The sequence below is a fragment of the Mustelus asterias genome, chromosome 23 (genome assembly GCF_964213995.1).
Source record: "Mustelus asterias chromosome 23, sMusAst1.hap1.1, whole genome shotgun sequence".
Classification (NCBI taxonomy): Eukaryota; Metazoa; Chordata; class Chondrichthyes; order Carcharhiniformes; family Triakidae; genus Mustelus; species Mustelus asterias.
The window spans coordinates 25,869,251-25,889,616 of record NC_135823.1 but is presented as its reverse complement, the minus strand read 5'-3'; the positions used below and the strand labels follow the sequence as shown (position 1 = coordinate 25,889,616).

At 45.2% G+C, this 20,366-nt stretch overlaps 1 protein-coding gene across 1 annotated transcript in view; it reads right to left on the bottom strand.

Moving 5' to 3' along the window:
* LOC144510925 (cytochrome P450 3A56-like) overlaps positions 1 to 20,366 on the bottom strand; it is a 38,018-nt gene that overhangs the window by 2,346 nt on the left and 15,306 nt on the right. The window contains exons 6-11 of the mRNA XM_078240983.1: positions 19,767 to 19,915; positions 8,459 to 8,586; positions 7,929 to 8,093; positions 5,828 to 5,921; positions 5,060 to 5,096; positions 242 to 404 (exon numbers count right to left, since the gene is read on the bottom strand). Coding sequence (XP_078097109.1) covers positions 242 to 404; positions 5,060 to 5,096; positions 5,828 to 5,921; positions 7,929 to 8,093; positions 8,459 to 8,586; positions 19,767 to 19,915 — 736 coding nt within the window. The remainder of the gene's footprint in view (positions 1 to 241; positions 405 to 5,059; positions 5,097 to 5,827; positions 5,922 to 7,928; positions 8,094 to 8,458; positions 8,587 to 19,766; positions 19,916 to 20,366) is intronic.

The window sequence follows — 20,366 nt, the reverse complement described above, 5'->3', positions numbered from 1 at the left end:
ATGTTTAGCCATGATCATAATGAATGGCAGAGCAGGCTTAAAGGACTGAATGGCCTAATCCTTCTCCTATTTTCTATGGGCGGGATTTTACGGCCTCACTTGAGGTCAACGGACATTTCCGTTATCCACCATTTGCCCGCTTCGATTCGTGGCGGGCGAGGTGATAGAATCCTGGCATATGTTTCTATGTTGAATGCAACTTCACAATATTCAGATAATTTTAATATTCTTGAACTCTCACCTGTGTCTCCTCACATGGTACAAGGGTCAAGTGTTGGAACAATGAAGCGAGTGCCACCTTCATCACAAGTTGGGCAAATCTCATCCTGATGCAGTTCCGAGGGCCCATGCCAAATGGTAGGAAAATATTTGGATCCCGAGATTCCCTATTCTTTTTACTGAACCTAGGTATATTGACAAAGACAAAACAAGTGAAATAAATCATTATCTTTGTGAGGATATAGTTTAAATTTACCAGAGTGAATGAAGTTTGAACAACAGTTTGAAAACATAACTACCTATTGTCCCAGCAACTTTTTCACTTGCTGATGTTTCTGAAGTCACTGGCACAGATACTGAGTGAAATTCTTGATGCGAGAGCCCAGACTGAGGTATAGCCAAACTAATCAACAGCATCACAGATGAGGTTGATCCCATCCTCAACCGATATCTAAAATGGTCACAGAGCCCACATTTGCACATTAAAAGGGATCTGAACTGGTAGGTGGCCAACGCAGTGATGGACCTTTGAAAGTGGCAGCTCCTCGATCTTCAGTGTAAATGAGGAGCTAAATCTCCAAAATCCCATTTCAAATCTGTGGAAGAGAAAAAGGAAGCCTGCTCCACCATTCAACAGGATCATGGCTGATCCTCTATCACAACACCATACTCATGCATTCTCCCCAGGCCCGTCGACACCTTTAGAGTCTAGAAATATATCTATTTCCTTCTTAAATATATTCAGTGATTTGGCCTCTCACAGCTTTCCGTGGTAGAGAATTCCACAGGTTCAGCACCCTCTAAGTGGAGAAATTTCTCCTCATCTCACTCCTAAAAGGCCGACCCTGTATCCTGAGACAGTGACCCCTTATTCTAGACCCCCCCTGGCCAGAGGAACCAACATCCCAGAATCCAGTCTATACAGCTCTGTCAGAATTGTATAAATTTCACTGAGATCCCCTCTCATTCTTCTAAGTTCCACGTCGACCCATCCCAATCATTGGACTGATTAATCTTTGTTCCACTCCCTTTATGGCAAATACATCCTTTCTTAGATAAAGAGACCAAAACTGCACACAATATTCCAGATGTGCTCTCACCAGGGCCCCGTGCAGCTGCAGTAAGACATCCTTGCTACTAGAAGGCGTACAGAGTGTTAGCTTTTATTGGTAGAGGGATTGAGTTTCGGAGCCAGGAGGTCATGTTGCAGCTGTACAAAACTCTGGTGCAGCCGCACTTGGAGTATTGCATACAGTTCTGGTCGCTGCATTATAGGAAGGATGTGGAAGCATTGGAAAGGGTGCAGAGGAGATTTACTAGGATGTTGCCTGGTATGGTGGGAAGGTCTTATGAGGAAAGGCTGAGGGACTTGAGGTTGTTTTCGTTAAAGAGAAGAAGGTTAAGAGGTGACTTAATAGAGGCATACAAGATGATCAGAGGATTAGATAGGGTGGATAGTGAGAGCCTTTTTCCTCGGATGGCGATAGCTAGCACGAGGGGACATAGCTTTAAATTAAGGGGTGATAGATATAGAACAGATGTCAGAGGTAGGTTCTTCACTCAGAGAGTAGTAAGGGCGTGGAATGCCCTGCCTACATCAGTAGTGGACTCGCCAACATTAAGGGCATTTAAATGGCCATTGGATAAACACATGGATGATATTAGAATAGTGTAGGTTAGATGGGCTTTAGATTGGTTTCACTGGTCGGCGCAACATAGAGGGCCAAGGGGCCTGTACTGCGCTGTAATGTTCTATGTTCTATACTCAAGTCCTCTTGCAATGAAGGTCAACATACCATTTGCCTTCCTAGTGGCTTGCTGTAACTTCATGCTTGCTTTAGTGACTGGTTTTACTAGGACACTGAAGTCGCTTTGTATGTCAACACTTTCCAATCACCTTTTATATAATACTCTGCCAATCTGTTTCTCCATCTGAACTGTATAACTTCACATTTATCCACGTTATGCTTCATCTGCTATGTATTTGCCCAGTCACTCAACTTGTCTTAATTACCTTGAAGCCTCTTAACATCCCCCTCACCACTCACATTCCCAACGAAATTTGTCTCAACAGCAAACTTGGAAATATTACTTTTGGTTACTTCATCCAAATCATTGATGTATATTGTGAATAGCTGGGGCCCAAGCATTGATCCCTCCGGGACTACACTGGTCACTGCCTGCTACATAGAAAAACACCCATTTATTCCTACCCTCTGTTTCTTGTCTGCTAACCTATTTTCAATCCATGTCAACATATTACCCGTAATGTCATGAGCTTTAATTTTGCACACTAAAGTCTTATGCGGGACTTTATCAAAAGCTTTCTGAAAATCCAAATACACCACATACACTGGTCCACCCTCATCTATTCCACTAGTTACATTCTCAAAGGTTTTCAGTAGGTTTGTCAAACAGGATTTCCCTTTCATAAATCCATGTTGACTTTTTCTATTCCTGTTTATATTTTCTGAGTGTTATTGTATTCTTTGTTCCTACCACCGGTGTTAGGCTAACCAGTCTGTAATTCCCTGTTTTCTCCCTCCTTCCTTTTTTAACATTTGCCACCTTCCAATCTACTGGGACTGTTCCAGAATCGACAGAATTTTGGAAGATGACAACACATCTGCTATAATAGCTGTCTCCTTTAGTACCCTGGGATGTGGATTATCAGCCCTGAGGATTTATCAGCTTTCAGTCCCATTAATTTCTCCAGTACTATTTTTTTAGTAATTCTAATTTCCCTCAATTCCTCCTTCACACTAGACCCTTGATTCCTTAGCATTTCTGGAAAGTTATTTATGTGTCCCTCCGTGAAAACAGAACTTAAGTAGTTGTTCAATTGCTTTGCCATTTCTTTATTCTCTATTATAAATTATCCTGTTTCAGACTGTAAGGGACCTACATTTGTCTTCCCTAATCTTTTTTTCTTACATACCTATTGAAGCTTTTATAGTCCACTTTTATGGGGGTTACTTGCAAGTTTACTCATGTTCTATTTTCCCCCTCTTAATCAATCTCTTTGTCCTTCTTTGTTGAATGCGGAACTTCTCTGAACCCTCAGGCTTGCTACTTTTTCTAGCCACTTTATAGGATTCCTTTTTGGATTGAATACTATCCTTAATTTATTTTGTAAGCCATGGTGGGGCCACTTTTCTTGTTTTGTTTTTGCACCAGAAAGGAACGTGTAACTGTTGCAATGCATACATTTGTTCTTTAAATATTTGTTGTTGCCTATCCACCATCATCATCATTCCAACCCTCTAGAACACAACAGAAATTCCCAGCCTAACAGCCCTCCCCCGACACACACCACCTCAGCATCCATCCTTCCCCTAACACCTAAACTACAGCAGAACCCGCAAGCCTGCTACCTTCTCTCCCCCCCCACTTCCTAAATCTAGAATGCCCTTGGACTTTCAGTTCCCAGCCTTGTTCACCCTGCAGCCATGTCTCCATAACCACAATCATATTGTACTCATGTATGCCAATTTGCGCTGTTTTTGCAAATGCTCTGTGCATTCAGATACAGTGGGCAAAGTTTTACCCACTGTAAGTGGCAGAATGTTGTTTCTGGCGAGAAAACTGGCGTGTTGCTCCCCAGGGAAACAGGTTGGTTTTCTCTCCAGATCTTATGACGCTGCCGAAAAAGATCAAGGAGGCATGTTTCACTCTTCAAACTGGTCTATTCTATTCAGCAAACACTGAAATTCAGCGAACTGGGTGCCAACAATGAGATTTGCGCTGTTTTTGATGATCACTGCTGCCAGTTAACCCATCCTCATGCCATGTCTGATACCCATTAATTCTGCATCCTGTGAATTAGTGCAATACAGCAGTGGGGTTGAAATCAAATCGCTCCACTCGAGACCAGAAAATCCCGCCCCAAGGTCAACGGACATTTCCATTGTCCACCCGCTCCGATTCCGTGGCAGGCAGAGCAGCAGAATTCCGGTGCTTAAGTCCAAATTCTTCACCTTTGAAAATTTCCAGCACAATGGTTAATCACATTCATTTCTAACTGGTTCATGGTATCAATTCTTATTGTTAATTTCCTAAGATTGTGTGAACATTTGCAAAAAGTAGATCTTGAAGGAAGATTGTCCACAGGAATTCAAATCTCTGCTTTGGTCATCAGAGATTTACAATCCCCCAAGACTGTTAGGAATGAGACCGCCTTTTGGCCCATCCCAATTTATCTACTCGGCCAAACCCTAAACTAACTCCCATTTCAGATTCGAATTGTTTCTTAAAAGGAGCCAGAGTTTTTGTCTGCAATAATCTTTGAGAATTCTACCCCATACATTGATCACTGTGTAAGAACTTTCCAACATTGATACTAAATTTACTCTTTGATCATTAGAATCTTATTCTCCTCTCACTAAATAAATTAACACTGGAGTTTGCTTTTACCATTCCCTTAACTATCTTATGTATCTCTGGAGGATCAACTTTCATCTAGGCTGAAGTCACCGGCTTCCTCCATCATTTTTCACCAAGGGCCAGACTCCAGATACTCGAATCAGCAATATAACTCTTCTGTGCTTAACCCCAATATCGGTTTCCCTTACACCTCAACATGCTACTCCATCTCGGATCACAACTTCCACTGACCTGGGAGATGCCAAGGGAGATAAGGCAGAATATGATGTTGTAAATAACACTTCAGTAAACTGTGGAGCTGATGCAGCTCAGAGACTTATGCTGAGCTCGGTAAAAAAATCCCCATGAGTAGGAAGTTTCAATGCAAATGAAAAAGATTACAATGAACCTCAATATAGAGCAGCTATGACTATGGGCTGTAGTGGGAGTGGGGGAAACACAAGTCGTTATTACGTACCGTTTATGTCTGAACTCCTCAGGCTCTGGCCAGTATGCTGGTCATGATGTGGAGATGCTGGCGTTGAACTGGGGTAAACACAGTAAGGAGTCTAACAACACCAGGTTAAAGTCCAACAGGTTTATTTGGTAGCAAACGCCACTAGCTTTTGGAGCGCTGCTCCTTCGTCAGGTGCGTGGGAGATCTGCTAACAAACAGCAAACAGGGCATATAAAGACACAAACTCAAGTTACAGAATAATGAATGGAATGCGAGTCTTTACAGCTAATCAAGTCTTAAAGATACAGACAATGTGAGTGGAGAGAGCATTAAGCACAGGTTAAAGAGATGTGTATTGTCTCCAGACAGGACAGCCAGTGGGATTTTGCAAGTCCAGGCACGTTGTGGGGGTTATAGATAGTGTGACATGAACCCAAGATGTTCTCCAAGGCGGCCGACAGCGCAGAGTCGCTGAGCAGAGACTGATAGCCAGGTTCCGCACACATGAGGACGGCCTCAACCGGGATCTTGGGTTCATGTCATACTATCTGTAACCCCCACCACACCCCACCACACCCCCCCCCCCCACCCCCCCACTACCCCCGGGAATGTTCTCACATGCTCCTCACTGGGGTTTAAGGGTCTGGGAGTGGATCCCGTGTCTGAACTGTCAGTCAGTCAGGGAAAACCAGAGAGCGAGAAACAATAATAAAGTGAGGAGTGAGCGTTAATTTCAGGAACAGAAAGAAACAAGGATGAGGGGAATGAGAAACTTTCCACTGATGGTACCTTTGTCTGTTGACTTGCTGACATCATCCTGACTCTGGGAGCTGGCTTCGGTCATTTGAGAATCAACCATCAGCTGCAGAAAATCCACCCGATCCTGAGAATTCAACAAGAACCACGTGAGGACTCAGCTATGACAGCACACAAACAGGTTTCTTAGGAGGCAAGTCCCAGATCCTGCAATTCCAGAGAGGTGCAAAGGGGGAAGTAGAACGTGTTTCCTCCAGAGAGGCTGGAAGCAGAACCCACCCAGGACTCTCCACAGAGAAGAGCAGTCAGGACTGTCACCCATTCGTATCTGCTCAAAGGCTGCTCCAGGGGGTGTTGGAGGAAGTTCCTGATCGACTCTGCCTATTACAATTTCCCCAGGTTTAATGGAACTCACATTAGCTCGTTACCGGCCGAGTGAAAATCCCTGGGATCCCCTGTGAGGAAGGTAACTGATGCCAGAGGGACCATCATTCGATCCCTGCAGGGAGAAGACATATTTCTATAACTTTAAATCTCTGGCCTTCAAACTGCCTGCTCCCCTGACAGGGGCGGCAGGGGTCAGTTCCAATTTTACAATCTGTAAATTATTCTGTTTCCTACAACTAGAACAGGATCATGCTGGGAGCAAAAATTTAAAACTATCATCTCACTAACCAGTGGAAACGTTTTCTCTAGGTTTACCTTGTGATGGAATTTGTGCTTTCAAAGCTGGTAAGTTTTGGGACAGAACCTAATTGAAAAGGGAAATAAAAGGAAACTGACCATTCCAGTTGCTAAGAAAAGTAAGACTGAAACTGAAATTGGAAAGCTATACCATTGGGAGGCTGAAACCTCATTTAAATGATCACAGAGCCAAAAAAGCCCAGATGACAATGATGACTCCAGTGGTGCAGTACAGGTAGGCGGAAGATGACGGACAAAATCCAGAAGCTGAGAATAGGCAAATATAGAGTTGCTGCAGCTTTTTTTGTCACTTGAAGGCAACATTGATCTACATCATCCTGACCATCACAAGCAGGGGACGTTGCCAGTTCGGTGAAAACCAAATTGCCTGTGGAACTTATGGCTGGTATGCACCAATGCCAATAAGGAATCAGGCTGCAATCCCAGAGAAGAAGCAAAAAAATTCTTCATGAGGGCGACAGAATTTTGAAGTACTCTGTGACTGGAATTGATGACATATATGCGGAATGCACTGCCAAGTCAATTCCTAAATATCTCTCATTGTATCTATCATTCAATGTGTAGTTTATAATCAATGCAATGCGCCTGTTTATTCATTATCATCTTACTTTTGATTCTGGGTTTTCTCTGCTTCTTAAGTCATCTCCAGTTAGGATCTATCATCAAATATGGAGTTATGTGGAAGGGTATGATTTCTTCATCCTACCTCCATCCCCTTATTCTTCTGTTCTGCACTCCTGTAGGTGGGGCTCTGGCCATCCTTCGGAGTGATTTGCTCTCCATTACCACTGGGCCCAGAATCTGAGAGTTCTGCCCCATTGTCAGCTGCTGCCTTCCTTGATCACAGCTCATTACATATTTCCCCTTTGGCATCAAGAAGAATGAGGGGCGGGACATGGAGACCATACCTTTTTCATAGGATCTAACTGCGGATGACAGAAATCCTCTGTCATTATCCTCGATAACCTTGCCCCGTTTTTCTGCCCTCACAATGCCAGTGGGATGACAACCAGCTGCACTGCCCAAGGCTGTCTGCTCTCCCCACCGCCTGTCTCTCAATGGCCAACCCCACTAAGTTATTTAAACTCATGTTGAGGTAATTCCTTCTGGAGACAATGGCTCCCTACTCTCTACGTGCCTCCCTTCACCTGGTCTGCCTCAGACATTGCATGAGAGAAAATTCCAACAATCCCCTGTTAATGAGCTCCTCCAACCTGGGTGAACCTACCTGGTGCCAGCCTAGCAGCAGGCCAGCTTGTATCGTCAAGCTCTGTCTATCTCCGTTCTTCCCCCACCCTCTGCAGGACCTGAAAATTCAGCCCTTGACCTTCAATCAATTTAATCAACTTTACTCTGAATGCAAAATGTTCAACATGAGAAAGAAACTCCTGCTTCTGTCCTGCACAGTCACTGAATCAAACTTTCCTACTGTAAATGCAGAGCCAAGGCTGGGTGACACCTTCTTGTTGTTGGGGTGGGTGGGCAGATAGGAAAGTGGAACTGAAACCACAACCAGATCAGCCACGATCTTATTGAGTGGTGCAGCACGTTCAAAGGGCAGAACAGCCGACTGCTGATCCTCAGTTCTACGTTCCTATGAAGAAAATACACAACCTGAAATAACACGGGTTAGAATTTATGCAGATAATTGTTCTCTAGCTGTAACCTTGGCAGAAGCCTGAGAGAAAGGGCAGAAGTAGTGATTGTCCCTGCCATTTCCACTTTCCAGTGGGGGATTGGAGAAACCCAGCAGTAATCCCAGGCCAGTGACTGTAGACTGAACACAAACTGTACACCCTACCTGCTAAACTTCAGTAACTGTAAAAGAACACAATATTCACCAGCTACCCATAACAATGTTGTTGCAGCCATTTCCTTTCCAGAAAAAAGTTGATCAGTGTTGAGGGAGAGAGAGAGGTGCAGGAACCCGAATCACTTCACGGATTGTTTAACACTCACAGTGTGCAATCCCTTTTCTCTCTTTGCCTTCGAACTTGCCAAAACATTCATTAAAAACACATTTGCATCTCTGGGGTAGAAGCTGAATCCAAGCTTTGCCAGGATTGGAATAGTGACAGGAAAAATAACTGGAATTTAAAAAAATCAAAAATCAGACATAGTCAGTGCAGCATGTCCATTTCAATTGCCCCTGAGGTGGTGATGGTGCGCTGCCAATATGTCTACCTGGCGTCTGTACAGCTACAGTGCTGTTGGGGAGGGACTGCCAGGAGTTTGTTCCCATGACAGTGAAGGAGTGGTAATTCAGTTCCAATTGTGCAAGACTTGGAAGGGAACTTACCTGTGGTGATGTTCCTAAGTTCCTGGCGCCATTGATCTTCTAGGCGGTAGGGATTGTGGATTTGGACGGAGCTGTGCAGGTTTGGAAGATGCAGTACAGGTTTGCAGTGCAGTGTTCCTCTATACTGTACTGAAGCAGTCTGGGTTAGTGCAGTGTTCCCCTGTACTGTACTGAAGCAGTCTGGGTTAGTGCAGTGTTCCCCTATACTGTACTGAAACAGTCTGGGTTAGTGCAGTGTTCCCCTGTACTGTACTGAAGCAGTCTGGGTTAGTGCAGTGTTCCCCTGTACTGTACTGAAACAGTCTGGGTTAGTGCAGTGTTCCCCTGTACTGTACTGAAACAGTCTGGGTTAGTGCAGTGTTTCCCTATACTGTACTGAAACAGTCTGGGTTAGTGCAGTGTTTCCCTGTACTGTACTGAAACAGTCTGGGTTAGTGCAGTGTTTCCCTATACTGTACTGAAACAGTCTGGGTTAGTGCAGTGTTTCCCTATACTGTACTGAAACAGTCTGGGTTAGTGCAGTGTTTCCCTATACTGTACTGAAACAGTCTGGGTTAGTGCAGTGTTTCCCTATACTGTACTGAAACAGTCTGGGTTAGTGCAGTGTTTCCCTATACTGTACTGAAACAGTCTGGGTTAGTGCAGTGTTTCCCTGTACTGTACTGAAACAGTCTGGGTTAGTGCAGTGTTTCTCTATACTGTACTGAAACAGTCTGGGTTAGTGCAGTGTTCCTCTATACTGTACTGAAACAGTCTGGGTTAGTGCAGTGTTTCCCTGTACTGTACTGAAACAGTCTGGGTTAGTGCAGTGTTCCTCTATACTGTACTGAAACAGTCTGGGTTAGTGCAGTGTTTCCCTGTACTGTACTGAAACAGTCTGGGTTAGTGCAGTGTTTCCCTATACTGTACTGAAACAGTCTGGGTTAGTGCAGTGTTTCCCTATACTGTACTGAAGCAGACTGGGTTAGTGCAGTGTTTCCCTGTACTGTACTGAAACAGTCTGGGTTAGTGCAGTGTTCCCCTGTACTGTACTGAAACAGTCTGGGTTAGTGCAGTGTTTCCCTATACTGTACTGAAACAGTCTGGGTTAGTGCAGTGTTCCCCTATACTGTACTGAAACAGTCTGGGTTAGTGCAGTGTTCCTCTATACTGTACTGAAACAGTCTGGGTTAGTGCAGTGTTTCCCTGTACTGTACTGAAACAGTCTGGGTTAGTGCAGTGTTTCCCTGTACTGTACTGAAACAGTCTGGGTTAGTGCAGTGTTCCCCTGTACTGTACTGAAACAGTCTGGGTTAGTGCAGTGTTCCCCTATACTGTACTGAAACAGTCTGGGTTAGTGCAGTGTTTCCCTGTACTGTACTGAAACAGTCTGGGTTAGTGCAGTGTTTCCCTGTACTGTACTGAAACAGTCTGGGTTAGTGCAGTGTTCCCCTGTACTGTACTGAAACAGTCTGGGTTAGTGCAGTGTTCCCCTATACTGTACTGAAACAGTCTGGGTTAGTGCAGTGTTCCCCTGTACTGTACTGAAACAGTCTGGGTTAGTGCAGTGTTTCCCTGTACTGTACTGAAACAGTCTGGGTTAGTGCAGTGTTTCCCTATACTGTACTGAAACAGTCTGGGTTAGTGCAGTGTTTCCCTGTACTGTACTGAAACAGTCTGGGTTAGTGCAGTGTTCCTCTATACTGTACTGAAACAGTCTGGGTTAGTGCAGTGTTTCCCTATACTGTACTGAAACAGTCTGGGTTAGTGCAGTGTTTCCCTATACTGTACTGAAGCAGTCTGGGTTAGTGCAGTGTTTCCCTATACTGTACTGAAACAGTCTGGGTTAGTGCAGTGTTTCCCTATACTGTACTGGAACAGTCTGGGTTAGTGCAGTGTTCCTCTATACTGTACTGAAACAGTCTGGGTTAGTGCAGTGTTTCCCTATACTGTACTGAAACAGTCTGGGTTAGTGCAGTGTTTCCCTGTACTGTACTGAAACAGTCTGGGTTAGTGCAGTGTTTCCCTATACTGTACTGAAGCAGTCTGGGTTAGTGCAGTGTTTCCCTATACTGTACTGAAACAGTCTGGGTTAGTGCAGTGTTTCCCTATACTGTACTGAAGCAGTCTGGGTTAGTGCAGTGTTTCCCTATACTGTACTGAAACAGTCTGGGTTAGTGCAGTGTTTCCCTATACTGTACTGAAACAGTCTGGGTTAGTGCAGTGTTTCCCTATACTGTACTGAAACAGTCTGGGTTAGTGCAGTGTTTCCCTATACTGTACTGAAACAGTCTGGGTTAGTGCAGTGTTCCCCTGTACTGTACTGAAACAGTCTGGGTTAGTGCAGTGTTCCCCTATACCGTACTGAAACAGTCTGGGTTAGTGCAGTGTTTCCCTGTACTGTACTGAAACAGTCTGGGTTAGTGCAGTGTTTCCCTGTACTGTACTGAAGCAGTCTGGGTTAGTGCAGTGTTTCCCTGTACTGTACTGAAACAGTCTGGGTTAGTGCAGTGTTTCCCCTGTACTGTACTGAAACAGTCTGGGTTAGTGCAGTGTTTCCCTGTACTGTACTGAAACAGTCTGGGTTAGTGCAGTGTTCCCCTATACTGTACTGAAACAGTCTGGGTTAGTGCAGTGTTTCCCTGTACTGTACTGAAACAGTCTGGGTTAGTGCAGTGTTTCCCTGTACTGTACTGAAACAGTCTGGGTTAGTGCAGTGTTTCCCTATACTGTACTGAAACAGTCTGGGTTAGTGCAGTGTTTCCCTGTACTGTACTGAAACAGTCTGGGTTAGTGCAGTGTTTCCCTATACTGTACTGAAACAGTCTGGGTTAGTGCAGTGTTTCCCTATACTGTACTGAAACAGTCTGGGTTAGTGCAGTGTTTCCCTATACTGTACTGAAACAGTCTGGGTTAGTGCAGTGTTTCCCTATACTGTACTGAAACAGTCTGGGTTAGTGCAGTGTTTCCCTATACTGTACTGAAACAGTCTGGGTTAGTGCAGTGTTTCCCTGTACTGTACTGAAACAGTCTGGGTTAGTGCAGTGTTCCCCTATACTGTACTGAAACAGTCTGGGTTAGTGCAGTGTTTCCCTATACTGTACTGAAACAGTCTGGGTTAGTGCAGTGTTCCCCTATACCGTACTGAAACAGTCTGGGTTAGTGCAGTGTTTCCCTGTACTGTACTGAAGCAGTCTGGGTTAGTGCAGTGTTTCCCTGTACCGTACTGAAACAGCCTGGGTTAGTGCAGTGTTTCCCTGTACTGTACTGAAACAGCCTGGGTTAGTGCAGGGTTCCCCTGTACTGTACTGAAACAGTCTGGGTTAGTGCAGTGTTTCCCTGTACTGTACTGGAACAGTCTGGGTTAGTGCAGTGTTTCCCTGTACTGTACTGAAGCAGTCTGGGTTAGTGCAGTGTTTCCCTGTACTGTACTGAAACAGTCTGGGTTAGTGCAGGGTTCCCCTGTACTGTACTGAAACTGTCTGGGTTAGTGCAGTGTTTCCCTGTACTGTACTGGAACAGTCTGGGTTAGTGCAGTGTTTCCCTATACCGTACTGAAACAGTCTGGGTTAGTGCAGTGTTCCTCTATACTGTACTGAAACAGTCTGGGTTAGTGCAGTGTTTCCCTGTACTGTACTGAAGCAGTCTGGGTTAGTGCAGTGTTCCCCTATACTGTACTGAAGCAGTCTGTGTTAGTGCAGTGTTCCCCTATACTGTACTGAAGCAGTCTGGGTTAGTGCAGTGTTCCCCTATACTGTACTGAAACAGTCTGGGTTAGTGCAGTGTTCCCCTGTACTGTACTGAAACAGTCTGGGTTAGTGCAGTGTTCCCCTGTACTGTACTGAAACAGTCTGGGTTAGTGCAGTGTTCCTCTATACTGTACTGAAACAGTCTGGGTTAGTGCAGTGTTCCCCTATACTGTACTGAAGCAGTCTGGGTTAGTGCAGTGTTTCCCTGTACTGTACTGAAACAGTCTGGGTTAGTGCAGTGTTTCTCTATACTGTACTGAAGCAGTCTGGGTTAGTGCAGTGTTCCTCTATACTGTACTGAAACAGTCTGGGTTAGTGCAGTGTTTCCCTATACTGTACTGAAACAGTCTGGGTTAGTGCAGTGTTCCCCTATACTGTACTGAAACAGTCTGGGTTAGTGCAGTGTTTCCCTATACTGTACTGAAACAGTCTGGGTTAGTGCAGTGTTTCCCTGTACTGTACTGAAACAGTCTGGGTTAGTGCAGTGTTCCCCTGTACTGTACTGAAACAGTCTGGGTTAGTGCAGTGTTCCCCTGTACTGTACTGAAACAGTCTGGGTTAGTGCAGTGTTCCTCTATACTGTACTGAAACAGTCTGGGTTAGTGCAGTGTTTCCCTGTACTGTACTGAAACAGTCTGGGTTAGTGCAGTGTTTCCCTGTACTGTACTGAAACAGTCTGGGTTAGTGCAGTGTTCCCCTATACTGTACTGAAACAGTCTGGGTTAGTGCAGTGTTCCCCTATACTGTACTGAAACAGTCTGGGTTAGTGCAGTGTTCCTCTATACTGTACTGAAACAGTCTGGGTTAGTGCAGTGTTCCCCTATACTGTACTGAAACAGTCTGGGTTAGTGCAGTGTTTCCCTATACTGTACTGAAACAGTCTGGGTTAGTGCAGTGTTTCCCTATACTGTACTGAAACAGTTTGGGTTAGTGCAGTGTTCCCCTGTACTGTACTGAAACAGTCTGGGTTAGTGCAGTGTTTCCCTGTACTGTACTGAAACAGTCTGGGTTAGTGCAGTGTTTCCCTGTACTGTACTGAAACAGTCTGGGTTAGTGCAGTGTTTCCCTGTACTGTACTGAAACAGTCTGGGTTAGTGCAGTGTTCCCCTATACTGTACTGAAACAGTCTGGGTTAGTGCAGTGTTTCCCTGTACTGTACTGAAACAGTCTGGGTTAGTGCAGTGTTTCCCTGTACTGTACTGAAACAGTCTGGGTTAGTGCAGTGTTTCCCTATACTGTACTGAAACAGTCTGGGTTAGTGCAGTGTTTCCCTGTACTGTACTGAAGCAGTCTGGGTTAGTGCAGTGTTTCCCTGTACTGTACTGAAGCAGTCTGGGTTAGTGCAGTGTTTCCCTGTACTGTACTGAAACAGTCTGGGTTAGTGCAGTGTTCCCCTATACTGTACTGAAACAGTCTGGGTTAGTGCAGTGTTTCCCTGTACTGTACTGAAACAGTCTGGGTTAGTGCAGTGTTTCCCTGTACTGTACTGAAACAGTCTGGGTTAGTGCAGTGTTTCCCTATACTGTACTGAAACAGTCTGGGTTAGTGCAGTGTTTCCCTGTACTGTACTGAAACAGTCTGGTTAGTGCAGTGTTTCACTGTACTGTACTGAAACAGTCTGGTTAGTGCAGTGTTTCCCTATACTGTACTGAAACAGTCTGGGTTAGTGCAGTGTTTCCCTGTACTGTACTGAAACAGTCTGGGTTAGTGCAGTGTTTCCCTGTACTGTACTGAAACAGTCTGGGTTAGTGCAGTGTTCCCCTGTACTGTACTGAAACAGTCTGGGTTAGTGCAGTGTTTCCCTATACTGTACTGAAACAGTCTGGGTTAGTGCAGTGTTTCCCTATACTGTACTGAAACAGTCTGGGTTAGTGCAGTGTTTCCCTGTACTGTACTGAAACAGTCTGGGTTAGTGCAGTGTTTCCCTGTACTGTACTGAAACAGTCTGGGTTAGTGCAGTGTTTCCCTGTACTGTACTGGAACAGTCTGGGTTAGTGCAGTGTTCCCCTATACCGTACTGGAACAGTCTGGGTTAGTGCAGTGTTCCCCTATACCGTACTGAAACAGTCTGGGTTAGTGCAGTGTTCCCCTATACTGTACTGAAGCAGTCTGGGTTAGTGCAGTGTTCCCCTATACTGTACTGAAGCAGTCTGGGTTAGTGCAGTGTTTCCCTGTACTGTACTGAAACAGTCTGGGTTAGTGCAGTGTTTCCCTGTACTGTACTGAAGCAGTCTGGGTTAGTGCAGTGTTTCCCTGTACTGTACTGAAACAGTCTGGGTTAGTGCAGTGTTCCCCTATACTGTACTGAAACAGTCTGGGTTAGTGCAGTGTTCCCCTATACTGTACTGAAACAGTCTGGGTTAGTGCAGTGTTTCCCTGTACTGTACTGAAACAGTCTGGGTTAGTGCAGTGTTTCCCTGTACTGTACTGAAGCAGTCTGGGTTAGTGCAGTGTTCCCCTATACTGTACTGAAGCAGTCTGGGTTAGTGCAGTGTTTCCCTGTACTGTACTGAAACAGTCTGGGTTAGTGCAGTGTTTCCCTGTACTGTACTGAAACAGTCTGGGTTAGTGCAGTGTTTCCCTGTACTGTACTGAAACAGTCTGGGTTAGTGCAGTGTTTCCCTGTACTGTACTGAAGCAGTCTGGGTTAGTGCAGTGTTCCCCTATACTGTACTGAAACAGCCTGGGTTAGTGCAGTGTTTCCCTATACTGTACTGAAACAGTCTGGGTTAGTGCAGTGTTTCCCTATACTGTACTGAAACAGTCTGGGTTAGTGCAGTGTTTCCCTGTACTGTACTGAAACAGTCTGGGTTAGTGCAGTGTTCCCCTATACTGTACTGAAACAGTCTGGGTTAGTGCAGTGTTTCCCTGTACTGTACTGAAACAGTCTGGGTTAGTGCAGTGTTCCTCTATACTGTACTGAAACAGTCTGGGTTAGTGCAGTGTTCCCCTATACTGTACTGAAACAGTCTGGGTTAGTGCAGTGTTTCCCTGTACTGTACTGAAACAGTCTGGGTTAGTGCAGTGTTCCCCTATACTGTACTGAAACAGTCTGGGTTAGTGCAGTGTTTCCCTATACTGTACTGAAACAGTCTGGGTTAGTGCAGTGTTTCCCTATACTGTACTGGAACAGTCTGGGTTAGTGCAGTGTTCCTCTATACTGTACTGAAACAGTCTGGGTTAGTGCAGTGTTTCCCTATACTGTACTGGAACAGTCTGGGTTAGTGCAGTGTTTCCCTATACTGTACTGAAACAGTCTGGGTTAGTGCAGTGTTTCCCTATACTGTACTGAAACAGTCTGGGTTAGTGCAGTGTTTCCCTATACTGTACTGAAACAGTCTGGGTTAGTGCAGTGTTTCCCTATACTGTACTGAAACAGTCTGGGTTAGTGCAGTGTTTCCCTATACTGTACTGAAACAGTCTGGGTTAGTGCAGTGTTCCCCTATACTGTACTGAAACAGTCTGGGTTAGTGCAGTGTTCCCCTATACCGTACTGAAACAGTCTGGGTTAGTGCAGTGTTTCCCTGTACTGTACTGAAACAGTCTGGGTTAGTGCAGTGTTTCCCTGTACTGTACTGAAGCAGTCTGGGTTAGTGCAGTGTTTCCCTGTACTGTACTGAAACAGTCTGGGTTAGTGCAGTGTTTCCCCTGTACTGTACTGAAACAGTCTGGGTTAGTGCAGTGTTTCCCTGTACTGTACTGAAACAGTCTGGGTTAGTGCAGTGTTCCCCTATACTGTACTGAAACAGTCAGGGTTAGTGCAGTGTTTCCCTGTACTGTACTGAAACAGTCTGGGTTAGTGCAGTGTTTCCCTATACTGTACTGAAACAGTCTGGGTTAGTGCAGTGTTTCCCTATACTGTACTGAAACAGTCTGGGTTAGTGCAGTGTTTCCCTATACTGTACTGAAACAGTCTGGGTTAGTGCAGTGTTTCCCTATACTGTACTGAAACAGTCTGGGTTAGTGCAGTGTTTCCCTATACTGTACTGAAACAGTCTGGGTTAGTGCAGTGTTTCCCTGTACTGTACTGAAACAGTCTGGGTTAGTGCAGTGTTCCCCTATACTGTACTGAAACAGTCTGGGTTAGTGCAGTGTTTCCCTATACTGTACTGAAACAGTCTGGGTTAGTGCAGTGTTCCCCTATACCGTACTGAAACAGTCTGGGTTAGTGCAGTGTTTCCCTGTACTGTACTGAAACAGTCTGGGTTAGTGCAGTGTTTCCCTGTACTGTACTGAAGCAGTCTGGGTTAGTGCAGTGTTTCCCTGTACTGTACTGAAACAGCCTGGGTTAGTGCAGTGTTTCCCTGTACTGTACTGAAACAGCCTGGGTTAGTGCAGGGTTCCCCTGTACTGTACTGAAACAGTCTGGGTTAGTGCAGTGTTTCCCTGTACTGTACTGGAACAGTCTGGGTTAGTGCAGTGTTTCCCTGTACTGTACTGAAGCAGTCTGGGTTAGTGCAGTGTTTCCCTGTACTGTACTGAAACAGTCTGGGTTAGTGCAGTGTTCCTCTATACTGTACTGAAACAGTCTGGGTTAGTGCAGTGTTTCCCTGTACTGTACTGAAGCAGTCTGGGTTAGTGCAGTGTTCCCCTATACTGTACTGAAGCAGTCTGTGTTAGTGCAGTGTTCCCCTATACTGTACTGAAGCAGTCTGGGTTAGTGCAGTGTTCCCCTATACTGTACTGAAACAGTCTGGGTTAGTGCAGTGTTTCCCTATACTGTACTGAAGCAGTCTGGGTTAGTGCAGTGTTCCCCTATACTGTACTGAAACAGTCTGGGTTAGTGCAGTGTTCCCCTATACTGTACTGAAACAGTCTGGGTTAGTGCAGTGTTTCCCTATACTGTACTGAAGCAGTCTGGGTTAGTGCAGTGTTCCCCTATACTGTACTGAAGCAGTCTGGGTTAGTGCAGTGTTCCCCTATACTGTACTGAAAACAGTCTGCGTTAGTGCAACACTTGCCTGTACTGTACTGAAGCAGTCTGGGTTAGTGCAGTGTTCCCCTATACTGTACTGAAAACAGTCTGCGTTAGTGCAGTGTTTCCCTATACTGTACTGAAGCAGTCTGGGTTAGTGCAGTGTTCCCGTATACTGTACTGAAACAGTCTGGGTTAGTGTAGTGTTTCCCTATACTGTACTGAAGCAGTCTGGGTTAGTGCAGTGTTCCCGTATACTGTACTGAAACAGTCTGGGTTAGTGCAGTGTTCCCGTATACTGTACTGAAACAGTCTGGGTTAGTGCAGTGCAGTGTTCCCCTATACTGTACTGAAAGTTTTAAGTTTATTTATTAGTGTCACAGTAAGCTTAATGAAACGCAATGAAGTTACTGTGAAAATCTTCTAGTCGCCACACCTGTTCGGGTACACTGAGGGTGAGTCCATCACAAGTAGGTTTACATTAACATTGCCACTTGGTGCAATCTTGCAGGTGCACTATTGACCTGACGCCCTGTCTGCCTATTTTTGTGACCTGCTGCCTGTGTTCGGGTTCACTGAGGGAGAATTTAGCATGGCCAATGCACCTAACCAGCACATCTTTTGGACTGTGGGAGGAAACCGGAGCACCCGGAGGAAACCCACGCAGACACGGGGAGAACGTGCAGACTCCGCACAGTCACTCAAGCCGGGAATCGAACCCAGGTCCCTGACGCTGTGAGGCAGCAGTGCTCACCACTATGCCACCATGCCAGTCTGGATTAGTGCAGTGCAGTTTTCCCTGTACTGTACAGTTGTATCAATCTGGATTGTGTGTTTACGTATCTGGACTTAGACTTGAATCCACCAAGTCAGATGCAAGTGTTACCCCACTGAGACCAATTTGGAATTTCTATAGACTTTGTTCATGATAATGTTTCCATTTCACCTCCCGTTATACTGAAGGACGGAAGTTTAGATGGAGGAGGAAAGGTCCTGCTTCTTCCTCTGCCTTATCTTTCATTGGATGTGGGCATCGATGGCAAGGGCAGCATATATTACTCAGCCCTAATGGTCCTTGAGGCAGTATTGCTAGACTACCCACTTGAACTGCTGCTGTGCGGGTGTTGTAGGATACACCCATAGTATTGTTAAGGAGGAAGTTCCAGAATTGAAACCTGGCGACAGTGAAGGAACAGTGACATAGTTCCAAGTCAGGATGGCCTGTGGCTTGTCAACGAACTTGCAGTTGGTGCTGTTACCCATACATTCACTGCTCATGTCCTTGTAGGTGTTAGAGCTCAAGGATTTGGTAGCTGCTGTTGAAGTTGTCCCTGACAAGTTGCTGCAGTGCATCATGTAGATGATACACATTGTTGCCACTTTGTGCACATGGTGGAGTGAGTGAATATTTAATGTGGTGGATGGGATGCTGATCAAGCAGGTCACTTTGTCTTGGAGGGTATCAAATTTCTTGAGTGTTGTTGGAGTCACACCCATCCAGGCAAGTGGAGAGTATTCTATCACACTCCTGACTTCTGCTTTGCAGATGGTGGACAGATTTTGGGATTCTGAAATTGAGTTGTCGTCGAATTCCCAGCCTCTGGCCTGCTGTTTTAGCCGCAGTATTTATGTGTATGCTGTGGTCAAATTTCTGATCAATAGTAACTCCCAGAATGTTGGTGATGGGGGATATTCAACAATGGTAATGTCATTGAATGTCAAGGGCAGATAATTTAGGAGCTCCCTTGTTAGCGATGTTTTGATATATTATTGTCACATGTATTAGTATTCAGTGAAAAGTATTGTTTCTTACGTACTATACAGACAAGGCATACCATTCATAGAGAAGGAAAGGAGAGAGTGCAGAATGTATTGTTACAGTTACAGCTAAGGTATAGAGAAAGATCAACTTAGTGCGAGGTAGGTCCGTTCAAAAGTCTGATTATTACCTGGCAGGAATATCATAATTTTTAATTAGAAATAGATATGATTTTTGCTCAAACTGCTGTCTCTCAGATCCTCTTCCCATCACACACAGGTAGTTCCGATTGGAACTAAAAATCTCTCTAAGTAGTTTGAGCAAATTGTAGAGAAACGTCACCTCACTGGAGCAGATTCAGGTGCAGCTGGACATCTCATGGAGTCTGCTGTTAGACTTCCCCATTTCCTTCCTTTCCCCAAAAGACTTGCCCACAAAGCAGCTGGAAGTGCCAACACCAGGGAAACAGGGCACCTGGAGTGAGCAGAGCAACCATCTCCTCAATCAAAAAAAAAATCCTCGACCCTCACTCATCTGAAACAAAACAGAAATGTTTAATCGCTTACCAGCTAGGAGGAGCACAGGGTTGAAGATGTTGAATGATATTAGTTTCTTGATGTTGCTCATAATCAGGTCATCAGGGTTGTTGATGGAGTCAACATCCACACTGAGCGCAATGCTGGTGACCACATCCAGGCTGTACGTCCCGAAGATACTGGCAGAAGGGAAATGGGTTTGTTCACCAATTTTAACAGCTGAAAGAAAGATATTGTCACTTGATAGTGAAGACTATCAAGGCCTAAAATTGTCGCCCATCAGGCGCACGCACTTGGCAGGCCTGGAAGTGGCGGTGCAAGACAGCCCTGGAGCACAATTTACCCCAGGCTGGCCAATCAATGACCATCTAGTGTGAAACACACTCTGTGAAAGGCTGAACTCTACCTGCTTTAACTATGGTCAGAATTTTATGTATAAAGTTCAGGCGCGCCTCAAATCCGGAAGTGGGTAAAATTATGCCAGGGTCCGCATCCTGACATCTTCACGCCCTCGCACGATATTTCGGGTAGAGGGCACACATGCACGAGTTGGAAATGTGTCTACAATCTGGAGGGTGGGAAGTGGGGGGTGCTGAGAATAGTGAGGGTGCAGACACTTCCAATGTGCTC